The 20,411-nt window shown below is 54.0% G+C and overlaps 8 protein-coding genes across 8 annotated transcripts; 3 read left to right on the forward strand and 5 right to left on the reverse strand.

The window, feature by feature from the left end:
* Positions 1-689: 689 nt before the first annotated feature.
* BDZ99DRAFT_493723 (uncharacterized protein) lies at positions 690-2,938 on the forward strand (the record flags this gene model as incomplete). The annotated part of the gene is made up of 3 exons (XM_033723259.1): positions 690-957; positions 1,077-1,350; positions 1,402-2,938. The coding sequence occupies 3 exons, from the start codon at positions 690-692 to the stop codon at positions 2,915-2,917; spliced, it is 2,058 nt and encodes a 685-aa protein (XP_033582709.1). The 3' UTR covers positions 2,918-2,938.
* A 5,028-nt stretch (positions 2,939-7,966) lies between these two features.
* Positions 7,967-9,243, reverse strand: BDZ99DRAFT_505455 (calcineurin regulatory beta sub-unit; the record flags this gene model as incomplete). The annotated part of the gene is made up of 5 exons (XM_033724109.1): positions 7,967-8,458; positions 8,516-8,627; positions 8,697-8,993; positions 9,065-9,117; positions 9,192-9,243. The coding sequence occupies 5 exons, from the start codon at positions 9,241-9,243 to the stop codon at positions 8,448-8,450; spliced, it is 525 nt and encodes a 174-aa protein (XP_033582710.1). The 3' UTR covers positions 7,967-8,447.
* Positions 9,244-9,460: 217 nt separating this feature from the next.
* Positions 9,461-10,135, forward strand: BDZ99DRAFT_484625 (DUF1770-domain-containing protein; the record flags this gene model as incomplete). The annotated part of the gene is made up of 3 exons (XM_033722654.1): positions 9,461-9,769; positions 9,830-10,045; positions 10,097-10,135. The coding sequence occupies 3 exons, from the start codon at positions 9,461-9,463 to the stop codon at positions 10,133-10,135; spliced, it is 564 nt and encodes a 187-aa protein (XP_033582711.1).
* A 280-nt stretch (positions 10,136-10,415) lies between these two features.
* Positions 10,416-11,576, reverse strand: BDZ99DRAFT_457713 (uncharacterized protein). The gene has a single exon (XM_033718747.1). It carries the CDS (start codon positions 11,383-11,385, stop codon positions 10,579-10,581), a length of 807 nt encoding a protein of 268 aa, XP_033582712.1. The 5' UTR covers positions 11,386-11,576; the 3' UTR covers positions 10,416-10,578.
* A 433-nt stretch (positions 11,577-12,009) lies between these two features.
* BDZ99DRAFT_493728 (FAD dependent oxidoreductase) lies at positions 12,010-13,850 on the reverse strand. The gene is made up of 2 exons (XM_033723260.1): positions 12,372-13,850; positions 12,010-12,310 (listed from the first exon to the last, which is right to left on the reverse strand). The coding sequence occupies exons 1-2, from the start codon at positions 13,675-13,677 to the stop codon at positions 12,156-12,158; spliced, it is 1,461 nt and encodes a 486-aa protein (XP_033582713.1). The 5' UTR covers positions 13,678-13,850; the 3' UTR covers positions 12,010-12,155.
* Positions 13,851-14,746: 896 nt separating this feature from the next.
* On the forward strand, positions 14,747-16,540 carry BDZ99DRAFT_457715 (uncharacterized protein). Its single transcript, XM_033718748.1, has 3 exons — positions 14,747-15,230; positions 15,380-15,899; positions 15,965-16,540. Exons 1-3 carry the CDS (start codon positions 14,915-14,917, stop codon positions 16,158-16,160), a joined length of 1,032 nt encoding a protein of 343 aa, XP_033582714.1. The 5' UTR covers positions 14,747-14,914; the 3' UTR covers positions 16,161-16,540.
* Positions 16,541-16,705: 165 nt separating this feature from the next.
* Positions 16,706-17,301, reverse strand: BDZ99DRAFT_493730 (uncharacterized protein; the record flags this gene model as incomplete). The annotated part of the gene is made up of 1 exon (XM_033723261.1): positions 16,706-17,301. One exon carries the CDS (start codon positions 17,299-17,301, stop codon positions 16,717-16,719), a length of 585 nt encoding a protein of 194 aa, XP_033582715.1. The 3' UTR covers positions 16,706-16,716.
* Positions 17,302-18,476: 1,175 nt separating this feature from the next.
* On the reverse strand, positions 18,477-19,875 carry BDZ99DRAFT_514398 (uncharacterized protein; the record flags this gene model as incomplete). Its single annotated transcript, XM_033724869.1, has 2 exons — positions 18,477-18,866; positions 19,774-19,875. The coding sequence occupies 2 exons, from the start codon at positions 19,873-19,875 to the stop codon at positions 18,477-18,479; spliced, it is 492 nt and encodes a 163-aa protein (XP_033582716.1).
* Positions 19,876-20,411: the final 536 nt, after the last annotated feature.

A 20,411-nucleotide genomic window follows, 5' to 3' on the forward strand; every position in this document is an offset into this window, starting at 1 on the left:
AGCACCGACAACTGAGCCAGCCCTGGACCTCCTACAATAGACCTCAACACCAATCAGGGACTAATTATATAAGACCTTTCGAGAGACTCTGCTCATATAGCCGAGACATTCGTCTTTTGTGCTCATTTTTTTGGTGGAATTTATTCGACAGGACCGTGGGTGGTGGGAAATTGCATGAGGTTGAGCACGTCACGTGTAGCTTACCTCAGCTCTTCTCTCCACCTCAATTCACACCGCCCACATCAACAAGAGGAGTAGTACGTCATTGTTGATTCCATAATGCCGTTGAATTATCAGGCATGTCTAAATGTTCTGCTTTTGAAAGCTGCAATATATTCAAATCGTAGATCTTAAGGCCGTATTGTATTCAATCGAGACCTCAAAACTACTCTCTACACTCATCACGAGACCATGTCATCAACTCCATGTCTTCGAACAAGAAGGAAGCGTGTAACGAGTCTTTATTCTCCATGCCCAGTGCAATAATAGTCTGTGGTGCATAAGTCCAATTATCCGCAAACGGCGACCGAACAAAGGACACCCTGCAAAAATTGCATCTTTGTTCTTCAGCAGCTCCCTCATACCTCAACTCTTGAGATCATGATAGTTTATTATCTAGCCGTATACCGTTATTCCTAATCCTTGTTTCAAAACTCGGGAATACAGACACTTAAAATTGAGCTTTCATCATGGCTAGAAGGCAAAGACCAACCCAGAGAAACGAACCCCAGAGAAAATTGCCCCCGAGAAGAGTAAAGCGAGGAACTGAGAACGCTCCAAATGAGTCAGACACTTATAGGCGTGGATCTGACCTTCCGGACCCGAATGCAATAGCAAGGGCGATCAATAAGGAGAATAGAGAGAGGAAGAAAAGAGAAGCAGCAGAAGCTAATGCTAATACGGCTGCTCGACAACAGCAGCCACAAGCCTCTCTGACGTCCCAAACCAACACCCATGGTACGTTCCAAAGTCCCTAATGGTATTGATTCTCGATCTCCTTCGCTGGAAATGCGTTGAGAAACTTCGGAAGAGCCTTGAAAATTGACAGAAACGATGAACTGATTTCATCTAAACAGAAGACCCGCCGTCGCCAATACCCACATCAAATCCCCCTTCACGCCGCTCAACCAGACAGAGTCAGACCGAACGGCGGTCAAGCCATCGATCTCAGCGTTCAAACACAAGTCAAAGAAGTCGTGGACGGTCGGGAGGTCAACTTTTAGAACCTACACAGAATGATGGAACCAGGCCGGAGGTTACACACCAGCCGATCGAGGGTCCTACAAGACCTTCCCCAAAGCCTCTGCCGAGGTCTTCGCCAAGGTTCGCTATCCAAAGCTCCTCCCAAAGGTATGTCCAAAGGTCTACCCCGGGGGTTCTCCTAAGATCTATACCCCCAAGGTCTCCTCCAAGAAGCCCCCTACGACCTTCTCGCTCGCCGATCCAAAGACGGAGCAATGCAGGTCGCCCATCATCTCGCCGGCAGGACCCAACCCCACCCGTTAGCCAACCCACGCAGCAGGATATCGACCAGCCGCAGGCAGGCTTGCCTCAGAATAGTCGCGCCGATGGGTTGTTCACCCGGCAGCAAATCGACGAGTTTGGGGCTAATTGGGGCCCCAACCCAGAACCAGGACGCCCCATTCCTCAGCCTCCTAATAGAGACAACCCCGCACTCCCCGACGCAGCGGCTGAAAGACAGTGGAGGGCTGGCATAAGGCCCGGACGACGCGCCATAAATGATATCTTCAACACGTATATCCCTTGGCCACGGGCACCGCTCCAAATCCAGCGACCAGTACCACTCTTACAGCCCGGCGCAAATGACAACCCGGACGATGGAGAACTCCGCGATTCGGCGACCCTAAGACGAGGCAGACCTGGCTCAGGGGCTCAGGCCGAGCGACTACCCTCACAGCACGATCCAAACGACGAACTAGACGAAGGAAGACCGCAGCCGGGCGTGCAGTACTTCCGGGGCTATAGAGAAGAAGGTATCGACCCGCCGTCAGCGTATAATCGGGATGATGAGCTTGATGAGGATGATGATGTGCAAGCCCAAGCTCGGCACGGGAGCCGCGGTGGAGGATTGCGGCGAGCCGGTTTGGCTGGGCAGGGTAGAGCAGAAAGAGAATCTCCGGGCCGCGGTGATGCTGGAGGGAATGCAAGCCGTGGCCGCGGGTCTGCAGGGCGATGTAGAGGTACTGATCGACGTCCAAGTCACCCTCCACCTTCTTCCGGTGGCAATTCTCGTACTCCTAGTCCTACCAGTGCTGAGATCGAGACACGGGGATACCGATATCGCCCTCACGGTATGGGAATACAACCATTACTGGAATATCAAGAACATCAGAGGGCGCTCGCCGCGCAAGGTTTCGCGCCGCAAGGTCGCCAAGCGTTAAGGGGAATATTTGCGGCAGGAGCACAGCGTCAGGACGAAGCAGACGAAGACGCCGATAATGGTCAGAGGCCACAAAATCAAAATCCGCGAAGAAACCAGCGCGCAAAGCCATGGGAGGCACATGGGAACGCGCAGGCAGACGAGGGAATACAACAACAATTAAGGAGAGAGCAAGGCGACAACGTGGATCACGGCGCCAATGACCAGGAGCAAGGTATGCGATTAGTGATCAAACCTCGTCTGCGTCGCGTGATTAGTGGCCTAGTTGCGGGAGCCGTGGAGAATTTTATATTAGGGATAGAGGGATTGGAACGTTCAGAGGTTGTAGGACTTATGGTCAACCGTTGGGTTGTCAACAGGGTCGATGAACTGTGGCCAACCGCCGAGCGCAACATCAATACGACGTACCGTCAGGACCCGGATAATGCTGACGTAGGTATGTGGTTCTGGAGAGAGGACAAAAGAGGGCCTGTGGACGAAATCCAGTATACAGGCATTGATGACGATAGGCGTTGAGGATGGGAGGCTAGGAGTAGCAATGATAGGAATAAAAGCAGCATCCTCCGTGTTTCACTATTAGCTTTCGCAGGCGAGAAATCAACCTGACTTCAGCTCGCCCAATTACTAATGCATGCCTTCTGTTGGCAACATTCTCCGCTTTCACGAGTGCCAGAGCGACATTCTCTTGGTGATACGAAGGCACGTGATGCCCACGTGATAACCTTCCGGCGTCATCGTATAGGGAGCGATGAGGGGCATTTGCTTGTGATATGAGAATGATTTGCGATGCCCACTCCTATCCAGTTGTGAGAGATCAAGAAGAAGGGGATTGTAGCAAGCATCTAAGTACTCGGAAACCCTTTGTGAAGGGAGTTGATGCTGTCTAGAAAGTACCACGAACAATTTGATATTGGACTGTGTCGCAAAAGAGCGCATCATATAGAACTCAGTGATTGACTCGGCCTGGACTGCTCCAATCACCTCAGCATTATAGCAATTCTTCAACACCGTGGAGCTATTCCACAGCCGGAAGAACTTGACGTCTTGAGTCTGTTCCCTGGAGCTCTTCTAGAGGTGCTTCGATATATTTCCAAAGTCCGTAATTCCTCCGCAAATACGCGCCGAATTAAAAGCTGTGCTTCTTTGCCCACTTGAAACTACCCTTAGTGTATGTGCCTATCCCAAGCACGTGGTGGGCTGATTATATCCATCACTGACTGATGCCAAGAATTGGTATTCACTCATGTGACCACGACTGACCATAACAAGCACGGACCGACCCGCAAGCGAACAAAATAAAGCTCCGCCGTTGGAACTTCGCTGCTCCATCGACCTTCCAACCTTACACACCTGTATCACTCTTTACCTACACTTGTGTCAAGCATTTTGGACGTTGTTCCTACCCTCATATCACGCCTTCCAGCACTTCACTCCTACGATCAACTCGTTTGCACGATGGCGCCGCGCAAGAAGGCAGCTGTCGCAAGCTCCAACCCTGACCCCGCCCCGGCTGGCAGGCGCTCGACTCGCGGGAGTACCAGAGAAAAAACGGCAGAAGTCACGAAGAAGGTACCCGAACGCGAGGCCGTTCGCAAAGAGCGAGCAGCATCGCGCGAAGCTTCAGCACCTCCTACAGGCCGTGCTACTCCTAGGGCCGTATCGAAAACACGGGCCCCGGCCGCGTCCAAGGCTCCGGCTTCCTCCACTAGAGCTTCTCGAGCTGCTTCGAGAGCTTCAGCTACCCCCGAGTCCACAGTAGTTAGTGCTTCGACGATAAAGAAGGCTAGTAAAGCAGCAGCAACAAGCAAGGCTGCGAAGCCCGAGCCCAAGGGAAAGAGAAAGATGGGAGTGATTGAGGAGGAGGAAGAAGACTCGGAGCGGAAAGTAACGCCCGATGGCGATATCATGGATACGACAGAGCTCGATCTCGTGGAACCTGTCCAGGCTCGCAAGAAGGCCGAACCTCGGCGCAGAGCCGGCAAGCCTGTCCTTACCAACGAGTCCCAGTCTGGCTCTGAGGAACACTGTACACCCGTCGAGCAGCAAACCGAGCCGCAAGCTGTCGCCACACCTGATCAGCGGTCTATTTCACCCTCTGGCTCCGCCTCATTTTCCGCAAATGCGAAGTCACACCATGCCGAATCCCGCACCCCAAAGCGAATTCGAACTACTTCGCCTGAAATCGAGCGCAAGCCGACTGGTGAATCTCCGGGTACTAGCGCCTCCAAGCCAACCCATCCCCCCACATCCTCCCCGCATGGCCAACAAGATCACAAGCCCGTCGCTGGTGAGCAACAGCCTACCTCCTCCGCCCAGATCGCGCTCGATTCTCCCGCTCTTGGCGTTCTCAGTGGCCATATCCACTCTCCCCAAGCGCCCACCACGCCGCAAAAGAACCCTAAGTCTCATGAGGGAGAGGCTGCTCTAGGAAGGGGTGCCTTTGCTACCACACCTGGATCGGCGCCGGACCTGGCGGTCTATTCACCAGCCATCAGCGACTTTGGGACTCCCCAGGGCGCCTCTACTCCAAAGCACACTGGAAGCCCTGTCACCGCTTTACACAATGGAGCAGAGTTAGCTGCGAAGCCTTCAGCCGCTGCAGATAGCAGTGAGATGAATTCTCTTTTTCACGATGGCCAGACTCTTATTGACGAGGCACCTCAAGATGCTTCCGCTCTCGTCCAAGCTGAAGCTCCAGCAACCGCACTACGCATCGGAGCAGATTCGGCAGCAAGACCCTCCGGCGATGGCGACAAGAGTGAACATCACTCACTATTCCACGACGGCGAAACTGTCCATGGATCGACCCTTGGCGCACCACCAAACGCTTCCGCGGTACACCACGACCAGCCTGCAGTCAGCGCGCTACTATCCAGAGTAGCACCAGCGGTCGCTAGCGAGATAGCTTCCGGGTCTACTTTATTTGAAGGCGATACCGAGGATAGTCCTCTGTTCAAAGCCATGACGGAAGAGGCCGCCAAAGATGGTAGTTGGTGTCACACGGGCACCACGCCGCCTCGCAGCGGCGAGTCTTCATCCACCGCAGATGCTGTAGCAGGATCTGGTTCAAGCATTGAGTCGAACGTTCCTGTTCGGAGTGGAACTTCCCTGAGCCGCCTCGACGCTCTCAAAACCCCTTCAAAACGCCTACAGAGTCCGCTTGGTTCGCAGCCTCCGATGACGAACACTTTCTCGGCAGCCCAAGGGATTGCTACGGCTGCAACACCATCCAGATCGCCTGTTGCTACTCTTCCTCCTAGCGCTTGTGCCGCAGCTTCGAAGCCAGTCGAACCACATATGACACCGTCAAGGCTTCAGGCTCTGGCAACTCCATCTCGCCGTGTCAAGACCCCAGCTGGCCTTCCGAGCGGATGGAACTCTCCCGTCCCAGCAGATGATGCATCAGTGTGGGATTCACCACGATTCGAATCCGGCGCTGCCGCTGCAGCTGAGTCGTCCGAGGGTCCTCGAAAGCGTCAAAAGACTGCGCAGAATCAATCACCCCAGCGCCCCGTTCACGACGCGCCAGCCCAGCCATCTTCGACTCCCCTACAACGCCCACCATTCAAAGTAATCCGCGTCACAAATGGTGGTGATTCGGAAGACATCCACGTCTTCGCCGATGTACTGGCACATTACTCTGCCGTGGCGCGTGATGTGATCACCCGTGACCCTTTCACCCCTGTGCCCATGGAGGCCCAGAACTTCGACAAGCGTACGATCATGCGCTATATCCAGTGCTTTTCACCAAACCCCCGCATCGAGCTGCCGAAGCACGACTGGATGGAGGTCGACGTCGGTACTCCCGGGTCTATCGCCGCGCCTGTCATGGGCACAAAGCGCATCAACACTGGCGATGGCAAGTGCCCTCCGGGATGCGTGAAGTTCCCTGAGCAAACCGCGTACAAGCTCGTGCCGATCGATTGGGATATGGACTCCCTCTGGGACCTTTACTTCCTTGCGTTGTGGCTCCAGAGTCCCTCTGTGTGCGACATGGTTGTCGACCAGTGGATCCAATATGCGAAGGACAGCGACGGACACAAGGAGAAGCTGCAGCATGAGTTCCCAGATTTCACTAGGAGCGGCTTCCGCACCGCGCGCCTTGCTCCTGTCAGGGAGGAGGACAAGCCTACTTTTCACGAGCTGTGGGACACCGACGTCGCGTACATCAACAATCTCTGGGACCCTGAACCGGCTGAGGAGCATGCCCCTGCCTCGCCCGTTCAAGGCCACGGTGCTCGTCATTTCTGGATCCAACTCTTCTTGTCGCACCCCGAGGACGCGAAGAAGTACTTCAAGAAGTACCCCATGTCACACTTCGCCGCAAAGTTCCTTCAAGAATTCGCTCCCTTCGCGTTTGAAGAGCCAGATCGCAACCCCGGTTGGGAAAACCCGAGCAATATGGACCAGAAGGACTACGACGCGTTCCATTGTGACGAATATCACGACCACACCCGCCCCTTCTACCGCGGCGAAGATGGAAGCTCGGTGCTGCAGTTCTGCTACGAGCAGCAGTGGGAAGACTGGTTCAGGCAGATCTCCCCCGAAGAGCGACAAAAGGCGATGCCGAAGGCTGCCCTGCGAGCCAAGAACAAGGACCGACGCGCTCACAAGTTCGCTGTTCGTCATAGGGCGAGGGCCATGAGTGTCTAGAGGCGACGTGTGCGTGTGGAGGTGGGGGGTGAGCATGGCGGTGCTCGTGTCCATGTTTCTCTTTCTTTTTCTTTTTGTGTTCATTACGACTTGAACGTCCCTTTCCTCAGCCACGACTGAGACGATACCCCTTGTGCTTTTTACTTCTTGTTCCGGTAATAACAGAGCTATGACTCTGCAGAGGGCGAGGCTTGCGATGACACCTCGGCCCTAGGATTTGTGTCTTTCTTCCCTTTCTTTTTCTTTCTTCATGTACAACCACCCCTCCGTCCCGTCCCGTCCCCCCTCTCCCTCATCATTCTTCCCTCAAAGACTAACCCTTCCACGCAAAGTGGCGCGCAAGACATTGTAGGTCAGCGAGCTTGCCTTGAACCGCACGCGAGGGGTCGCTTCGGCGGTGCTTACGCCCTGTATGGACTTGGTTTGCTACGCAGATAGCCGTGTCGAACGCGCCACACCGCGTGGAAGGTTACGTCTTTGGGGACGAATGGTGAGGGAGTCTGTGGGGTTGGAGGGTGATGGAGGTGGTGTGTGTGGCGGATTCATTGGCGGATATGTTGATAATGCGAGAATGATAAGTCATTACCGATAAACTTGAATTAGGGACTGTGATGTCTGTGTGAAAGGGCTTGTGACTTGACGTACCGCTGTGAGGGGTGGCCCAGCTAGCAGGTAAGCAGTCAGTCAAAACGTAGCCTGATTTCAACTGCGTCGACCCCGAAGATCGTGACCACGAATCTAGGTCTGCAAAGTTGCACTTTTGCTCAGTCGACATCACTGTGAGGAGGACCCCAACTAGCAGGTATGTAGTCAGTCAAAAGGTAGCCTGATTTGCACTGCGTTAACTCTTATATCGGGACCACGGATTCAGATCTGCAGAGCTGCACTCTTGCGTGCTCGATGCCATTGTAAGGGGTGGTCTAGCTAGTCAGTATTCAGTCAGTCAAAAGGTGACCCAATTTACAACGCATTAATCTTTAAATCCTTCAAGGACTCGTATATCCCACTTCACGGCTTCCACTCTTGCTCGCTCGAAACCACTGTGAGGAGGAGCTCAGCTAGCAGGTACGTAGTCAGTCAAAAGGTAGCCGAATATCCACTGTGTCGACCTTCAGATCGTGATCACGGAGCTAGTTCTGCAGAGCTGTAGTCTTGCTCTCTCGACGGCGCTGTGAGGAGTGGCCCAATCTTTACAGGGTCATTGTATCATTTCCATCTTACTAAATGCCCCAGATATCTGTTAAGATGAGGCACTCACGGTCGATCGGGAAGAGATCAGTCAATCATAGAATCGCTACCAATGCATTCATGCCAGAAGAAGAACAGGGTTTTCCTCGATACCAGCCTAAAACTCCGAGTACCGCACCCAAAAGAAGACCACCTTCACGACTGCTTAGAATTGATCTAGCCCAGAGTCAGCGAAGAGAAGACTAATAAAAGACTATATCTACACCAACTCACCTAGCGTCATGCTCATGGAAACATCGGTATTCTCCACCATCTTCATGAACTCCTCAAAGCTGATCTTGCCGTCGCCGTCGAGATCTGCCTCCATGATGGTCTTGTCTACGATCTGCACCGCTTGTCAGCTTTCAGGCGTCTAGAGGTATCCCATGACCTCTCCTGTGTGCCGAACACATACCTGCTGTAGCTGCTGATCCTTCAAATTGCTCCCCACCATCATCTTCAACACAATGAACAGCTCGCCGTTGCTTATGAACCCATCCCGATCGATATCGTACACCTTGAACGCAAACCTCAGCTTCTCCTCCTTGTTCCCCTTGGCGCTGAACGCGCTGAGGCCGGACACGAACTCCTGGAAGTCGACGTCTCCGCCGCCGTCCTCGTCGAAGATGGCGATCATGCGGGTGGCGAGCGGGTTGGAGGAGACTTGTGGAAGGGCGAGGAACTCGTCACGCTCGATGGTACCGGAGTTGTCCTACGCAATTCAACTATATTAGCCCAAACTCCTCCAAGACGATAGAGACGTATTCAAGAAGTATCACGTACCTTGTCCAGCTTCATAAACCGCTTGCGCAGCCTGTCCACCTCATCGCGATCAACTACACTTCCGTCAGCCTGACATTCTGCACCAGGCACACGCGCGGCGGCAACCACCGCGAGACGGGCGACGCACAATTGGACCCCGAGGCAATATTGTCCAGTATGGCGGAGTTAGCGTTCCCCATCGCGAATAGTACGCCTTTCGGGTGCGGATGCGGTGGTAGGAGGAGGGGAGGGGTCGTCGTCGATTCTCAGCACGTCCATCCCACACCCACTAGCGCGCGATCTTGCCGAAACGTTAATCCGAACCGAGATCGATCGCGAAAGTGAAAGGAAGCTCCATCCGAGGTGCGGATACCTCATATCATCGCCTCCAACATCGAATTGGAGCTGCATACGAAGATGGCTTCCAACGCCCCCATGGAGATCGCCTCAGCGATCCAGTCGGCGTCCATAAACCGCCACCCGGACCCCGCGCACGACATCAATCCCTCGACCGCCGCGAGCCAGAAGCAGCCCGTTACGATATCCTCCTCGCCCGCCGCATCAGACGTCGCGGAAGATGAGATCCCCGTGTCGATACTCAATCCCGTGCCGAGGCGGGCGGCGATGCCGCCGTTGCCGGACATGCGGTTCGAGCAGAGCTATTTGAAGCGGATTGAGAAGGCGGAGAGCTGGCAGGGCGTGCTGTGGATAACGTTTAGAGACGAGGTGGGTTCCGTTCGACGTCTTGGAAGTCTGGAGATTTGACAAACTCATGTGGTTCTGCAGGTTGTGTTCGCTCTAGGACAAGGCATGCTGTGGACCCTCGCGCTGTCCGGATGGAAGCACTGGAATCGCTCGGCCAAGTTCAGTGGTCGTAGCGTAGGCACGCGCCTTCGGAGGTGGTGGTGGGGGGTCAACAACTGGGAAGTGCCGAAGGAGCGGGGCTTGAATGACACGAAGCTTGCGGCAGAAGTGAAGGAGGTGAGTAGGAGCTTCACGAAGGTTTGAAGCGCTAGTCCCTGGGAAGCAAACGAGGTCTAACCTGCGTTATAGTTCTACCAAGGAGAGTTCTCTAGTGCAGCTCAGGATTGAGAGTTGGCAAGGTGTATGATACAGTCGTAAAGGCAGCATTGCAGGCGTTCTCAGAGTCCACCTTCATTCATAGAAAGATAGTATATGATCAGACAGTACCGAACTAAGCTGCTCTTCGGTGGCCTTGAACATCATCAAACCACCAGAATCAGTGGGAAGAGCAGGTTGAGAACTCGGCCTTATCAAGTATCGCCTCTGAAAATGCTGAAAGAACCGTAGATCAGCTCCTAGTCTGTGTTTCACTCGCATCAAGTATGCTTTAGAAGTTCAATGTCACGAGAAAAATAAGGGACTGAAGCAGAGTTGTATTAGCCATAATAGAATAGACTAAGGAAGAGTATGAAACGGCTGGCTCATGCTCAAATCAATGGACAAATATCAGATGAAACGGTCTCTGCCACTCCTTCAATCCTGACACAAACGAATGTCTCGATTGTGAACCACTAAAAGAGTGCCGGTGCTCCTCTCCCGCTATTACACTTGAAACAAAGTGGCCGGAGGTTGACCAAACTGTTCATGCACCGCTCTTTCAGCGCCTTCTCCATTCCCGCCGCAACCACCAAGCTGTAAAATATCTGGCCGTCCTGGTTCAATGTATAGCGGTCGTCAAGGGTTGCGTCAGTAAAGACACTCGGTATGGTTGCGGGATGCTTGATCGGGACAGTGCTGATGGGAAGGGCGGCTCCTTCATTGTCCACGAGGAACCTGAACATTCCAGCCTGGAGCCCATCTTTGTGTTCCTTAGCCGTCTTTATCGCTGCCGTAAGCATGGAAGACTTCTGTCCCTTCCCATATCCTTCAGTCATCTCGAAAACCCGCAAGACCTTTGCAATGGCTTCGCAGTTGCCCTGCATCTTGAGCCCTTGCTGTGGTCGAGTGTGGTCTACAGAAATGTGCTCGAGTGCGAAAATTGTGCCGCAGAAATGACAAGGCAATGCGTCCACTGTCCTCTCCTCCGTCCAGGTATTGACGGCGACCTCCATTGTCTTGGACCGGAGACCGTACATACGTCGGAAAAGCGTGTGGTCCTTGATATCGCGGTATGTTGAGTTGGTCTTTGACAAGGTGTCGATAGCCTTTGCGATGGCGGTTATGTCGTTGATGACTTGCTGGTTCAGAATGGACGTTGCGTTTGGGATCTCCGCATGTCTCCCGCGGTGGATAGTGTATAGGGGAATAGTGAGGGGCTCTTTTAGCAGCGCGAGTTTACTGCTCACAAACGGCAGGTGATTGTTCGAAGATTGTTCCATAATGCAAATGGAGAGTCGGAGGGCGGGTCTGAGAAATGATTGGAGCGCTTAAGAAAGGATGGGTTGACTGGGTCTGGATGATGAGGAACCAAGACGCAGAAGAGACATTTATACATGTAATCACAAGATTTAGGAGGAGAATTGGCATATTGGACGCCCTCAGCGCACCCAGCTAGGGGAGACCTTCGGAGCGGCCCTCAGCGGAGGAGAGAAACATCAGCCAGCCTCTTGAAGCACTCCCCATTCTTTCTCGTGCTATTGAGGAGGACTAGAACTTTCTTCCTATCCAAATTGGGGGAAGCGACGCCTAGAAGGGAAGGCAATGCAGCAAGGATGTAGAATCAGGGTGATGGGCTGGCGGAAATTCCGCTCTCGACTGCAGGCGTTAGCGAAACATACCCCAGACTGGGCCATGCTCCAGCTGCCGAAGCGGCACTCCCGAGCAGGGTGGCTGAGACAGCCGCCCGGAGGTCCGGATCCGGGAGCTTGGCTGCATCGTCGTCCCCACCTGTTCATGATTTCAGGTCTAGATCTTGGTCCTATGCATGCTTCTGAGGTACTCTGCAGCTAGTTTCGAGGCGCTATTCATACTTCAGCTCAGCCATCATTCAGAAAAGTATCATCGTTCGCGTAGTCCGGACTTCACTTCCAGATGAACTACATTAGAATTCAGCTCTAGATGCTCTAGATTTAGCAAATTGGTATCCTACTTTAGTATAGCATCAAGCTGAGCTCTCCACCATTTGCTTCTGCGCGACGTCCGAGTCTTATCAGAGTTTCATGTCTCTTCTTCCCTCGAATACGCTTTCCCGAATTCTCTTCTCAGTCAGAAGGAAACTTTTCGGGAACCAGTCGATCTCATCCGGAGCACCTCCGGATAAAAGGTGTGTTAGGGCATCCGCCGACTTGAAGCACAGAACCATCCCTACGAATACATGCATCAGCAGAGCTATGATAAGCAGCACAGAGGAAAACTGATCACGTACCATGCCCATTGAACCCAGCACTCAACCACAACCCCTTCTTTCCAGGCATTTCCCCAACGAACGGAACGCCGTCCGTGGTCGCACCCATAATGCCTGTCCACTCCTGCACAATTCTCTCCTTCCCACCCTCCCCTTGCTCGCCCCAGTTCCTCTCCCCAAAAAACCCTTTTGCCGTCTCTTTTAAATATCTCGACGTCTCCGGATTTAAGATACTATCATCACACGTCCCAAACTCACTCGCGCCATCATTAGGTAACCTCCCTAGCCCCCCTCCAATTACGATATGTTGGCCTTCTGGCGTCGTAGGGACGGGGCGCGGTATCATATACTCGTACCCATTCCTATAAATAAACGAGTACGTCGTCGGCAACAACGTTGGTAACCTCGCCTTCGGACCAGGTCGCTGCGCAGTGATCTGACCGCGCAATGGAACAATTCTCCCCTGCATCTCTGGCAGGAGATTCGCTGTATACCCATTCGTCGTAACAACCACATTCTTCGCCCTGACAGCGCCACGCGCAGTGCGGATCTCCCACGTGAACCCATCTTTCGCGTCCGGAACGGGTTTGATGTCCGAAGCAGGCGTATGCGTGAACAATCCCATTCCTTTCTCAACACACAACCCCAGCACCCCCGTCACGAACTTATACGCGCTCAGCCTGCCCGCGAGGTACGACAGCGCGCCGACAACCTCTTCTTTCCCCTTCACGGCCTCACTCTCATTCTCGCCCGCGACGTAGAACTTCTCCATCGCCTCTTCCTTACTCCAGATCTTGTAGGCGCCTACACCGCCCTCCTCCCGCTCTTCGGGCCTGACGTCCGCCTCGATCATCTTCACAGCCACGACGGCCTGCTTGAAGGTCGCGGGGTCGTAGATGATATCCACGGTCTCACAGAGCGCGTTTTCGCAGTCGATACCTTGCTCTTTCGCGAATGCGTGGGTCGCGAGGATGTTGGCGTGCTCGAGCCTTGCGATGCGGAGTGCTTCGGCTTTGCCTAGTTCGGAAGCATGTGTGGCGTAGGTGCGGTAGGAGGCGGCTTTTGTGTGGCCGCCGTTGCGGCCGGAGGCGCCGCCACAAGCTGTGCGGGCTTCGAGCATGAGGGTTGATTGGGATGGGTGCGCAGAGAGGAGGTTCCAAGCTACCATGGCGCCGCTGATGCCGCTGCCGATTATGACTGTGTCTATGGTCTCTGGAAGGGTCTTCGCGCTGAGATGATTTGCAAGTGGGGAGAGGGGAGTGTGCCAGTACGAGGCTGTGGGGTTGGGATGAGGCGGGGAGACGGGGATGCGGGCGCGGGCTTCCATGGTGTAGGCTGGACAGGAGGGAGAGGTTTTGAGTGTGAGGATAGAAGTGGCTTGTGATTGATCTTTCTGAGTATGTGAAAGTCGAAGTTTGAAGGAAGCGACACCAGGAAAACGAATCAAGAGTAGCAGTCAAGGAAAAGCAAACCAGGAAAGCTCTAGACACTTGATACTTGAGGTAGGTACCTTTCTAGATTCTTTCGTTGAGGGCAAGTCGTTTATATAGCCGCCGTATGTGTTGACGTTCGTGGTCCACTAAGACGTAGAACTAGATAAGAAGCGCCGGCTGTACCTCCCTTGTATGGATACCGTCCCGCTGTCATACGAAACAGCGCTGAAGAGCTGCATATAGGGCCATTTTGTAATGTTTAGCAGTTTACTGTCTCCAGTATGAATAGTCGTGACCTTCCTAGAAAGGCAAGAAATGTAGTTGGGCAATGATGATCCTTGCTCTCTCTCAAGCATCGCTTCCGATGTTACCTACGAACTTTCCCTCGACTCCAGTGGCAATATATAAATTGAACTCAAAGTTGTGACCTCGGTTTGGCAAGTATCAAAAGATATCAACCATGGAGAATCCGTACGAAGTATAAGCAGTTCTCCTGCTGAAAGATTCATTGATCACGTGCCAATAGTAAGGAAAGTCACGTGAAGGAATCAATATTGACTATGTCTGATGTCTGCTGCCACTGAATAAGTACATGAATTATGTTTGCAAGTATATCGTAGCCTACTAAAAACAACATTGAATCGTACCTTGTCTACAGGTAGCATCACAAATTGGTGCTGTAGGTATGAAGCAGACAACATAACAATCTCAACTCCTGGAGAGCAACCCAACGATGGAAAAGACCAGGCAGATTTCAGGATTATGACCAGTATTAGGCTTCAATATGTTAAGTATATGGCCCAGGCAACGAGGTGTACATGACTTCGATCTGTGCTGTGCAGAAAGAGGCTTGGGTGTCAGCCTCGTTTTCAATTCCGGTTTAGGAATAGCGGGAAACGCCGGAAAGCAAGCCGCAGCTCCTCCCGACTCGTCATGCCCTGATGTCCATTAACCATCATCCGCACCCACAGCAGCTCCTCCGCATCTCTATCCACGCGACCTCCGCCCCCCGTGCCAGCACCATAAGACGTCTATCTTCTCGTCACCCCTTTAGGCCGTCTTCCTCCTCCTTAGTCTCCTTCACCCGCGGCCCCATCTTCCGTCTCGGAGCTTATCCCCATATCCGCAACCATGCGGCTTCACACATCGTCTTCGTCCACCTCCTCCTCGACACCCCCATCGCATCTCTCATTAGCCTCTCTATCAGCGCTCTTTCTGGCACTACCAGCTCTTGTGTCGGCGAGTCTCGACTGCCACGACGTCGGGGCTAAGGGGAAGCACTTCGACCTCTCCCCACTAGGCGGCCCTCACCAAGTACACTGGAGGAGGGAATTAACGGAAGCGCCGGGACTCTTCTTCAACACTACGTTCACGATCGATATCTGCAATAAGCTCAAATGGACCAAGGGCGGAAATAAGGACGAGGAATGTCCGCACGGGACACGGAGTGAGTCGTTCCACATGCTTCGAAATAAATCCCGTCATTGGTATGATTCGGCGGTTCCTGATGCCTGATATCAGGCCCTAAAAGACCGTTCGGTGGATGCTTGCCAATGTGAAGTTCAGAGTTACAACGCTAATACATCCGTGCAATAGTATGCGGTGTCGAACGACGAGAAGTCTCGGCCAACGCGACAGAATTTGTGCGAGCTATCCCTATCGCTGGCGACTACAAGTTGCAAAACGGCCGAGACATCAATGCTCAGTGGACACTACTCCGTGACTCAAAGTCCAACCACGACACAAACATGGAGGGCCTGCGAGGCGAGTTACATGGAGGGAAATATCCCTTCGCCGGCAAGAAGGGGATCGATCAGCAAGCCATTGTTGAATTCATCTGCGACAACGACAGGACAGGTCTCGAAGGCGATGAAACGGATGATTCGGATAAAGAGGAGGACGACGAGGATAAGGTCAGGCGGAATGATGACGAGGACGGGGACAGCAAGAAGGGCCGCAGTCTGCAGTTCTGGAAGTATGAGGAAGAAGAACAGGACAAGGGGAAGAAAGTCGGAGTTCTTCGACTGCAGTGGCGGACCAAGTACGCGTGCGAGGATGCTAAAGCAGAGCCCGGATCATCTAGCGGCTGGGGTTTCTTTACCTGGTTTATCATCATGTGAGTACTTCTCCACCCCGGGCCGCCCAGGAGATGGAAGCGAGCCGTGCTAATCGCCCCCACAGTCTTTTCCTCGTCATAGCCTCCTACCTCATCTTTGGCTCTTGGCTCAACTACAACCGCTATGGCGCGCGCGGATGGGACCTCCTACCCCACGGCGACACCATCCGAGACGTCCCCTACATTCTCAAAGACTGGGCCCGGCGAGTCGCAAACACACTCCAGGGCCCGGGTAGCCGCGGAGGCTACAGCGCCGTGTGATCACCATCTCCTTCCACCTTTGCATTTCGTACTTGGCGTTGGGTAGGTTAGGTAGGCTTCCAAATTCGACCTGTGTCATAAATACATATCCGTGTTCATATCTTGCAAGCGTTTAGAAGTGGGCTTCGTTCATCCACAATATGTCACGTGGGCATAACTATAAAGTCTCCGTTTTCTTCCCCGAGGTGTTGAAAGTTCTATTCTAGTGCTGAAGTTGTTGCGCTTTGCCGTTGTTGCTGTTGTACATCTATCGTTATACATGCTCTTCATCGAAAACCCTCCCGTCTGTCAGAAATCAAATGCCAAAAGAACAAGGAAAAAAGAAAGAAAAGAAAAAAAAAGCATCCACACCAAACCCTTGTCAAGCAGGAAAAAAAAAGCTCTAGTATACCTTTCCCATCCATCCCGTCCCGGTTCCCAGTCTTGCATGCAAAAGAAACTCCTGAAAATGCCCGGTTCATGCCAATCGCTATGCTTGTCGGACCTATGAAAACGGTCTCTATCTCTCGCGTTTCCCTTTTTTCCTTAGGTCGTCATGTCACGTGCCTTGTCTTCGCTACTTGCCCTTTCCGCCACCGCTGGAGCTCCCGCCGCTGCCTCTGACGGTTGTGCCGTCGGGCATGCGGAAGGGGAATGGGGCGTACGGGAGGTGATATGCGGGATTGCCGCCGGACTGCGTGGTGCTGCCCGTCGGGCCTGAGGTGCCGGTGTTTCCGGGAGATGAAGAGCTGGAAGAAGACATGCTTGCTGGGTTTAAGGTTTGCGTTTCCTGAGTTACGGGGTTGGCTCCTGATGTCGATGTGGGGGTGCTGGCGCCGGTCGAAGTGGTAGTCGAGCTTGAGGCTGTGGCTGATGATGGCGCGGAGGCGAAAGGCCCTTCGGTCGGTGGCTGGAGAAGAGTTGGGTTGCGGGCTGTAGGCGGCTCTGGCTGAGAGCTGGGGATGCTCGTGGGCTGGCTAGGGTCTTGAGGCTCGCTGGTGGCTGGTGATGCTGGCTCTGGCGTGTGAGTTGATCCGAGGACGACTACTGGGGTAGTGCTGGTTTGTTGGGTATGCGTTTGCTCGTTCGGATCGCTGGTGGTGTTTGAACTGTCTTGATGGCTAGGTGTGGATGCTTTGTTGGAAGGTTCGTTATCGCTCATGAAAGGTAAAAAGTGTCGTCGAATGCTAACGTCCTCAGCGAAATAGATACTCTGGTGCAGCTATCAAAAGCCGATATGGTGCTTGTCGAATATCCGAATCGAAGAGAATGTTAAGGTGATGAGGTTGGGAAATACGGTGAGTTCCTTTCTCTCTCTCGGATGGCTGGATGTCGGGTAGTGGGGCTGGTGTTTTGCTGGTGCTGATTGCTGATGTTCGAGGATAAGGTACCCGACACCGCGTCTCCCGTCCCGTCTTATATACCGCTCCGACGCTCGCCCACCCCCATCCCCAGCGACCCAGCTTCTCGGCGACCCGCTACCCGGCTCACGTCGCTGCACGACGCACGCGTGGACGCACGGTTTCCGTCCCGCTGCCACGCGACAGACGAACCCAACCGCAAGGCTCCTGGGTCCGTTTCGTGTGTGTGTGCCTAGGCGTATACTATTTTCTCCCCAACGTTCCCAGACTTAGAAAAGCGGGAGCCTTAAAAAAGAAGAGCTATCAAGACCCGAAAGCGTTTGCTCGTAACAGGAAAAAATAATGAAAGAAAAAAAAAAAAACCGTGCCCTCCCCCGCCGTAGGTTGCCCAACTAACGGCGCCTTGAAGCGGTTTCCCGGAAGCTCGTGGAGAGCGAAATGCTAAACGGGGGTTGGCTTGCTGCACGTTTCTGGCGCCGCCGAGAATAGTAGAGCAGGAAGCAGGAATGGGGGATGGGTGCGAGACGGGCTCAGAATATCTGGCGAAAGGATGGGGACAGTAAGCAGGATGAGAGGGACGTAATCGACTGCCAGCGCCAGCGCGGGCACCGTGCGGCGTGACGAGAGAGGAAGGCTTCTGGAAGGGTGGTGCGGGTTGCTGGGGGGTTGCAGTAGCGTTGAAGAATGGAGGGACGCTAGAAGATGCACGGAAGGGCGCTAGAAGGCGCGTGGAAGGGCGGGAGAAGGAGTGGGTGCGTGAATGGGGGCTGAGATCGGTTTGGTATCACAAGGGGACTGTGCGGCGACGACGGTTGGGTTGGTGGGTTGGTGGTTCTAAGAGTGGGTACCATGGGTGTGTCAAGACGCTAAAAGAGGGCTAGAGCTGCACGAGTAGATGTCAGTTGCGGCAGGTGGGTGGGTTGCTGGTGCAGGACTGGTCAGGTGGGTGGACGCGGTGCGGTGTGGCCCGACTGACCTACGTCAAAGCTAAGAGGAGGGGTGTGGTGAGGGTTGAGGACGAGGAGTGGCTGCTGTGGCCTGGTAGGACGGCTGCAGATGCGAGGCGAAACCGATGCTCGTGGATCCCGGCTCTGGCTGGGGCAACGGGAACGCCGTTTCTGTCAGATTCGCGTAACCTGGCGCCCGGGACTCGGATGGGGGACGTGGTGGTGTGGAGGCCTGGCTGCTGGCCCCGAACGAGGTCGCCGACACGGGGAGTAGGCAGGCCGAACCGGCGGCCGCTGATGTCTGTGGAGGGTGGGCGCCGTATGCCGGTGAGAGGATGCGAGGGAGTGTAGTGGTGGCTAGAGGAACCGAGGGGGCGGATGGTGCGTCGCCGATCTGGAGACAAGGACACCGTGGGTGACTGCAGGTAGGTTGTCAGATGCTTATAGGAGCCGCATGGATGCTGTGTAATGGACGGCTTTCTTGGCCAGGGAAGTGGCCGGGCAAGAGGTGGACACGAATATGTATTTGATGGGGATGGGATGGGGCGTTCTGATATGTATGTATGTAGGTCACGGAGGCGACGTGGGGGATGGGCTCGGGTGAGAGCGAACGGCGAGCAAGCTGAAGGAAATTGTCATGTCTCAAGCTCTGGGTAGGTGGTAATAGGCATGGGATGGGTTCTCGTATAGCAGCTAGTTACATGTGAGGGCAGCATTAGGGGATTTGCGGGAAGGGCTATGATGGGGGAAGGAGATGACAGTTCTCTGAGCAAGCAGTGAGCACACTGCAATGATTGTTCGCGACAGCGGCTTGATGGGAGTCTGGAGCTCGTTAGCGAGGGCTCAAGAAGCGAACGAGTCGTGCGGAGGGGTGATTGAAGATATATTTGGCATGCTTTGAATTGGAATTTAGCGGCAGCAACGCCTTCAGGGAAGCTAGTGTACTTCGTAGTTCGAGGGAGCGACGGGGTGATCCGATACGAAGTGTCTCTTCTGCCCTTGGCCTTGCTCCGGCGTCGTTACTAGCTACAACGTTTACCAAGACAGGGAAGGTTCTAGCGGGCGGTAGAATCAATCGTCATCCCGACATATCTAAGCGTCGGCAGTGTTATACTAGAACTACCAGGAACTGTCATCTTCAGCAACAAGCGGGCGTTGGCCTTCGGCGCGCTTCTCTCTGCTCGACAATCGACGTCGTTCGAAAGGTGCACGATTGCCCCCCCGCGCACAGACGGCCCCGATTAGTGTGCGCTAGCGTCCCCGATCTCTATTTTTAAGCGCTTCGGCTGGCACGTTGCCCATTCCGCCGGTTTACTCAGCACTCACCAGATTCACCACCATAATTGCCCACCCTAAATTAACGACTGCTTGTGTGATAGGCTGCCGGTGGGCGTGTGAGGTCATGAGAGCCCGGACACGGCTCCCCATTGTGGAGGGGACCGTTGTGTGCCCGTTATCGAGGGCGCGCGCGCGGACACGGGAGTTAAACTTGGGACATGGGCGTTCTTTTTCCTGGGGTTGGCTGCCGGAGCATTATTCCTGGGACTTTGTAAGCGGACGAGCAGCGATGGGATTGGTGGGGAGAGGATGAATTCAATAGATTAGTTGGTGCGTGCTTTTGCGAGCCCGCTTATGGTCGACCTCGTCCTCTCATCTTGTGGGTATACAAGTATGCCAGCCCTGCTAGCCGGTTAGCGAGGGCGAGGGAGTGCTAGGGCTGGGATACCCGTCGGTGGTGCGAGCGAGACATGTGATGATGAGGCTGACACCCGGCTTTCAGCCTCAAGAGAGTGGCGGGTTGGGGCCGAAATAGCTTCTCGAAGACTGCTGCTTTGGGACATGGGCTGATGTGAGACAGGAGCTGTTCATTGGAGGAGATAGCGTCTGTATACATGCATGTACGTATGTGGGTATGTCTGTATACGTGGGCACGCATGTGGTCAGATCTCTGTTATCCAAATGGG

Source organism: Mytilinidion resinicola (assembly GCF_010093595.1).
Source record: "Mytilinidion resinicola strain CBS 304.34 unplaced genomic scaffold BDZ99scaffold_2, whole genome shotgun sequence".
In the NCBI taxonomy this organism is placed as follows: Eukaryota; Fungi; Ascomycota; class Dothideomycetes; order Mytilinidiales; family Mytilinidiaceae; genus Mytilinidion; species Mytilinidion resinicola.

What these genes read in the sequence shown, in the direction of transcription:
- BDZ99DRAFT_493728 (XM_033723260.1), bottom strand. Translation starts at nt 13,677, where the DNA reads ATGGAAGCCCGCGCCCGCATCCCCGTCTCCCCGCCTCATCCCAACCCC. An exon ending in TGCTGGGTTCAATGGGCATG is followed by an intron (nt 12,311 to 12,371) that starts GTACGTGATCAG and finishes ATGTATTCGTAG; the next exon opens with GGATGGTTCTGTGCTTCAAG.
- BDZ99DRAFT_457715 (XM_033718748.1), top strand. Translation starts at nt 14,915, where the DNA reads ATGCGGCTTCACACATCGTCTTCGTCCACCTCCTCCTCGACACCCCCA. An exon ending in ATGTCCGCACGGGACACGGA is followed by an intron (nt 15,231 to 15,379) that starts GTGAGTCGTTCC and finishes TCCGTGCAATAG; the next exon opens with TATGCGGTGTCGAACGACGA. An exon ending in TTTACCTGGTTTATCATCAT is followed by an intron (nt 15,900 to 15,964) that starts GTGAGTACTTCT and finishes TCGCCCCCACAG; the next exon opens with TCTTTTCCTCGTCATAGCCT.
- BDZ99DRAFT_457713 (XM_033718747.1), bottom strand. Translation starts at nt 11,385, where the DNA reads ATGGAACAATCTTCGAACAATCACCTGCCGTTTGTGAGCAGTAAACTC.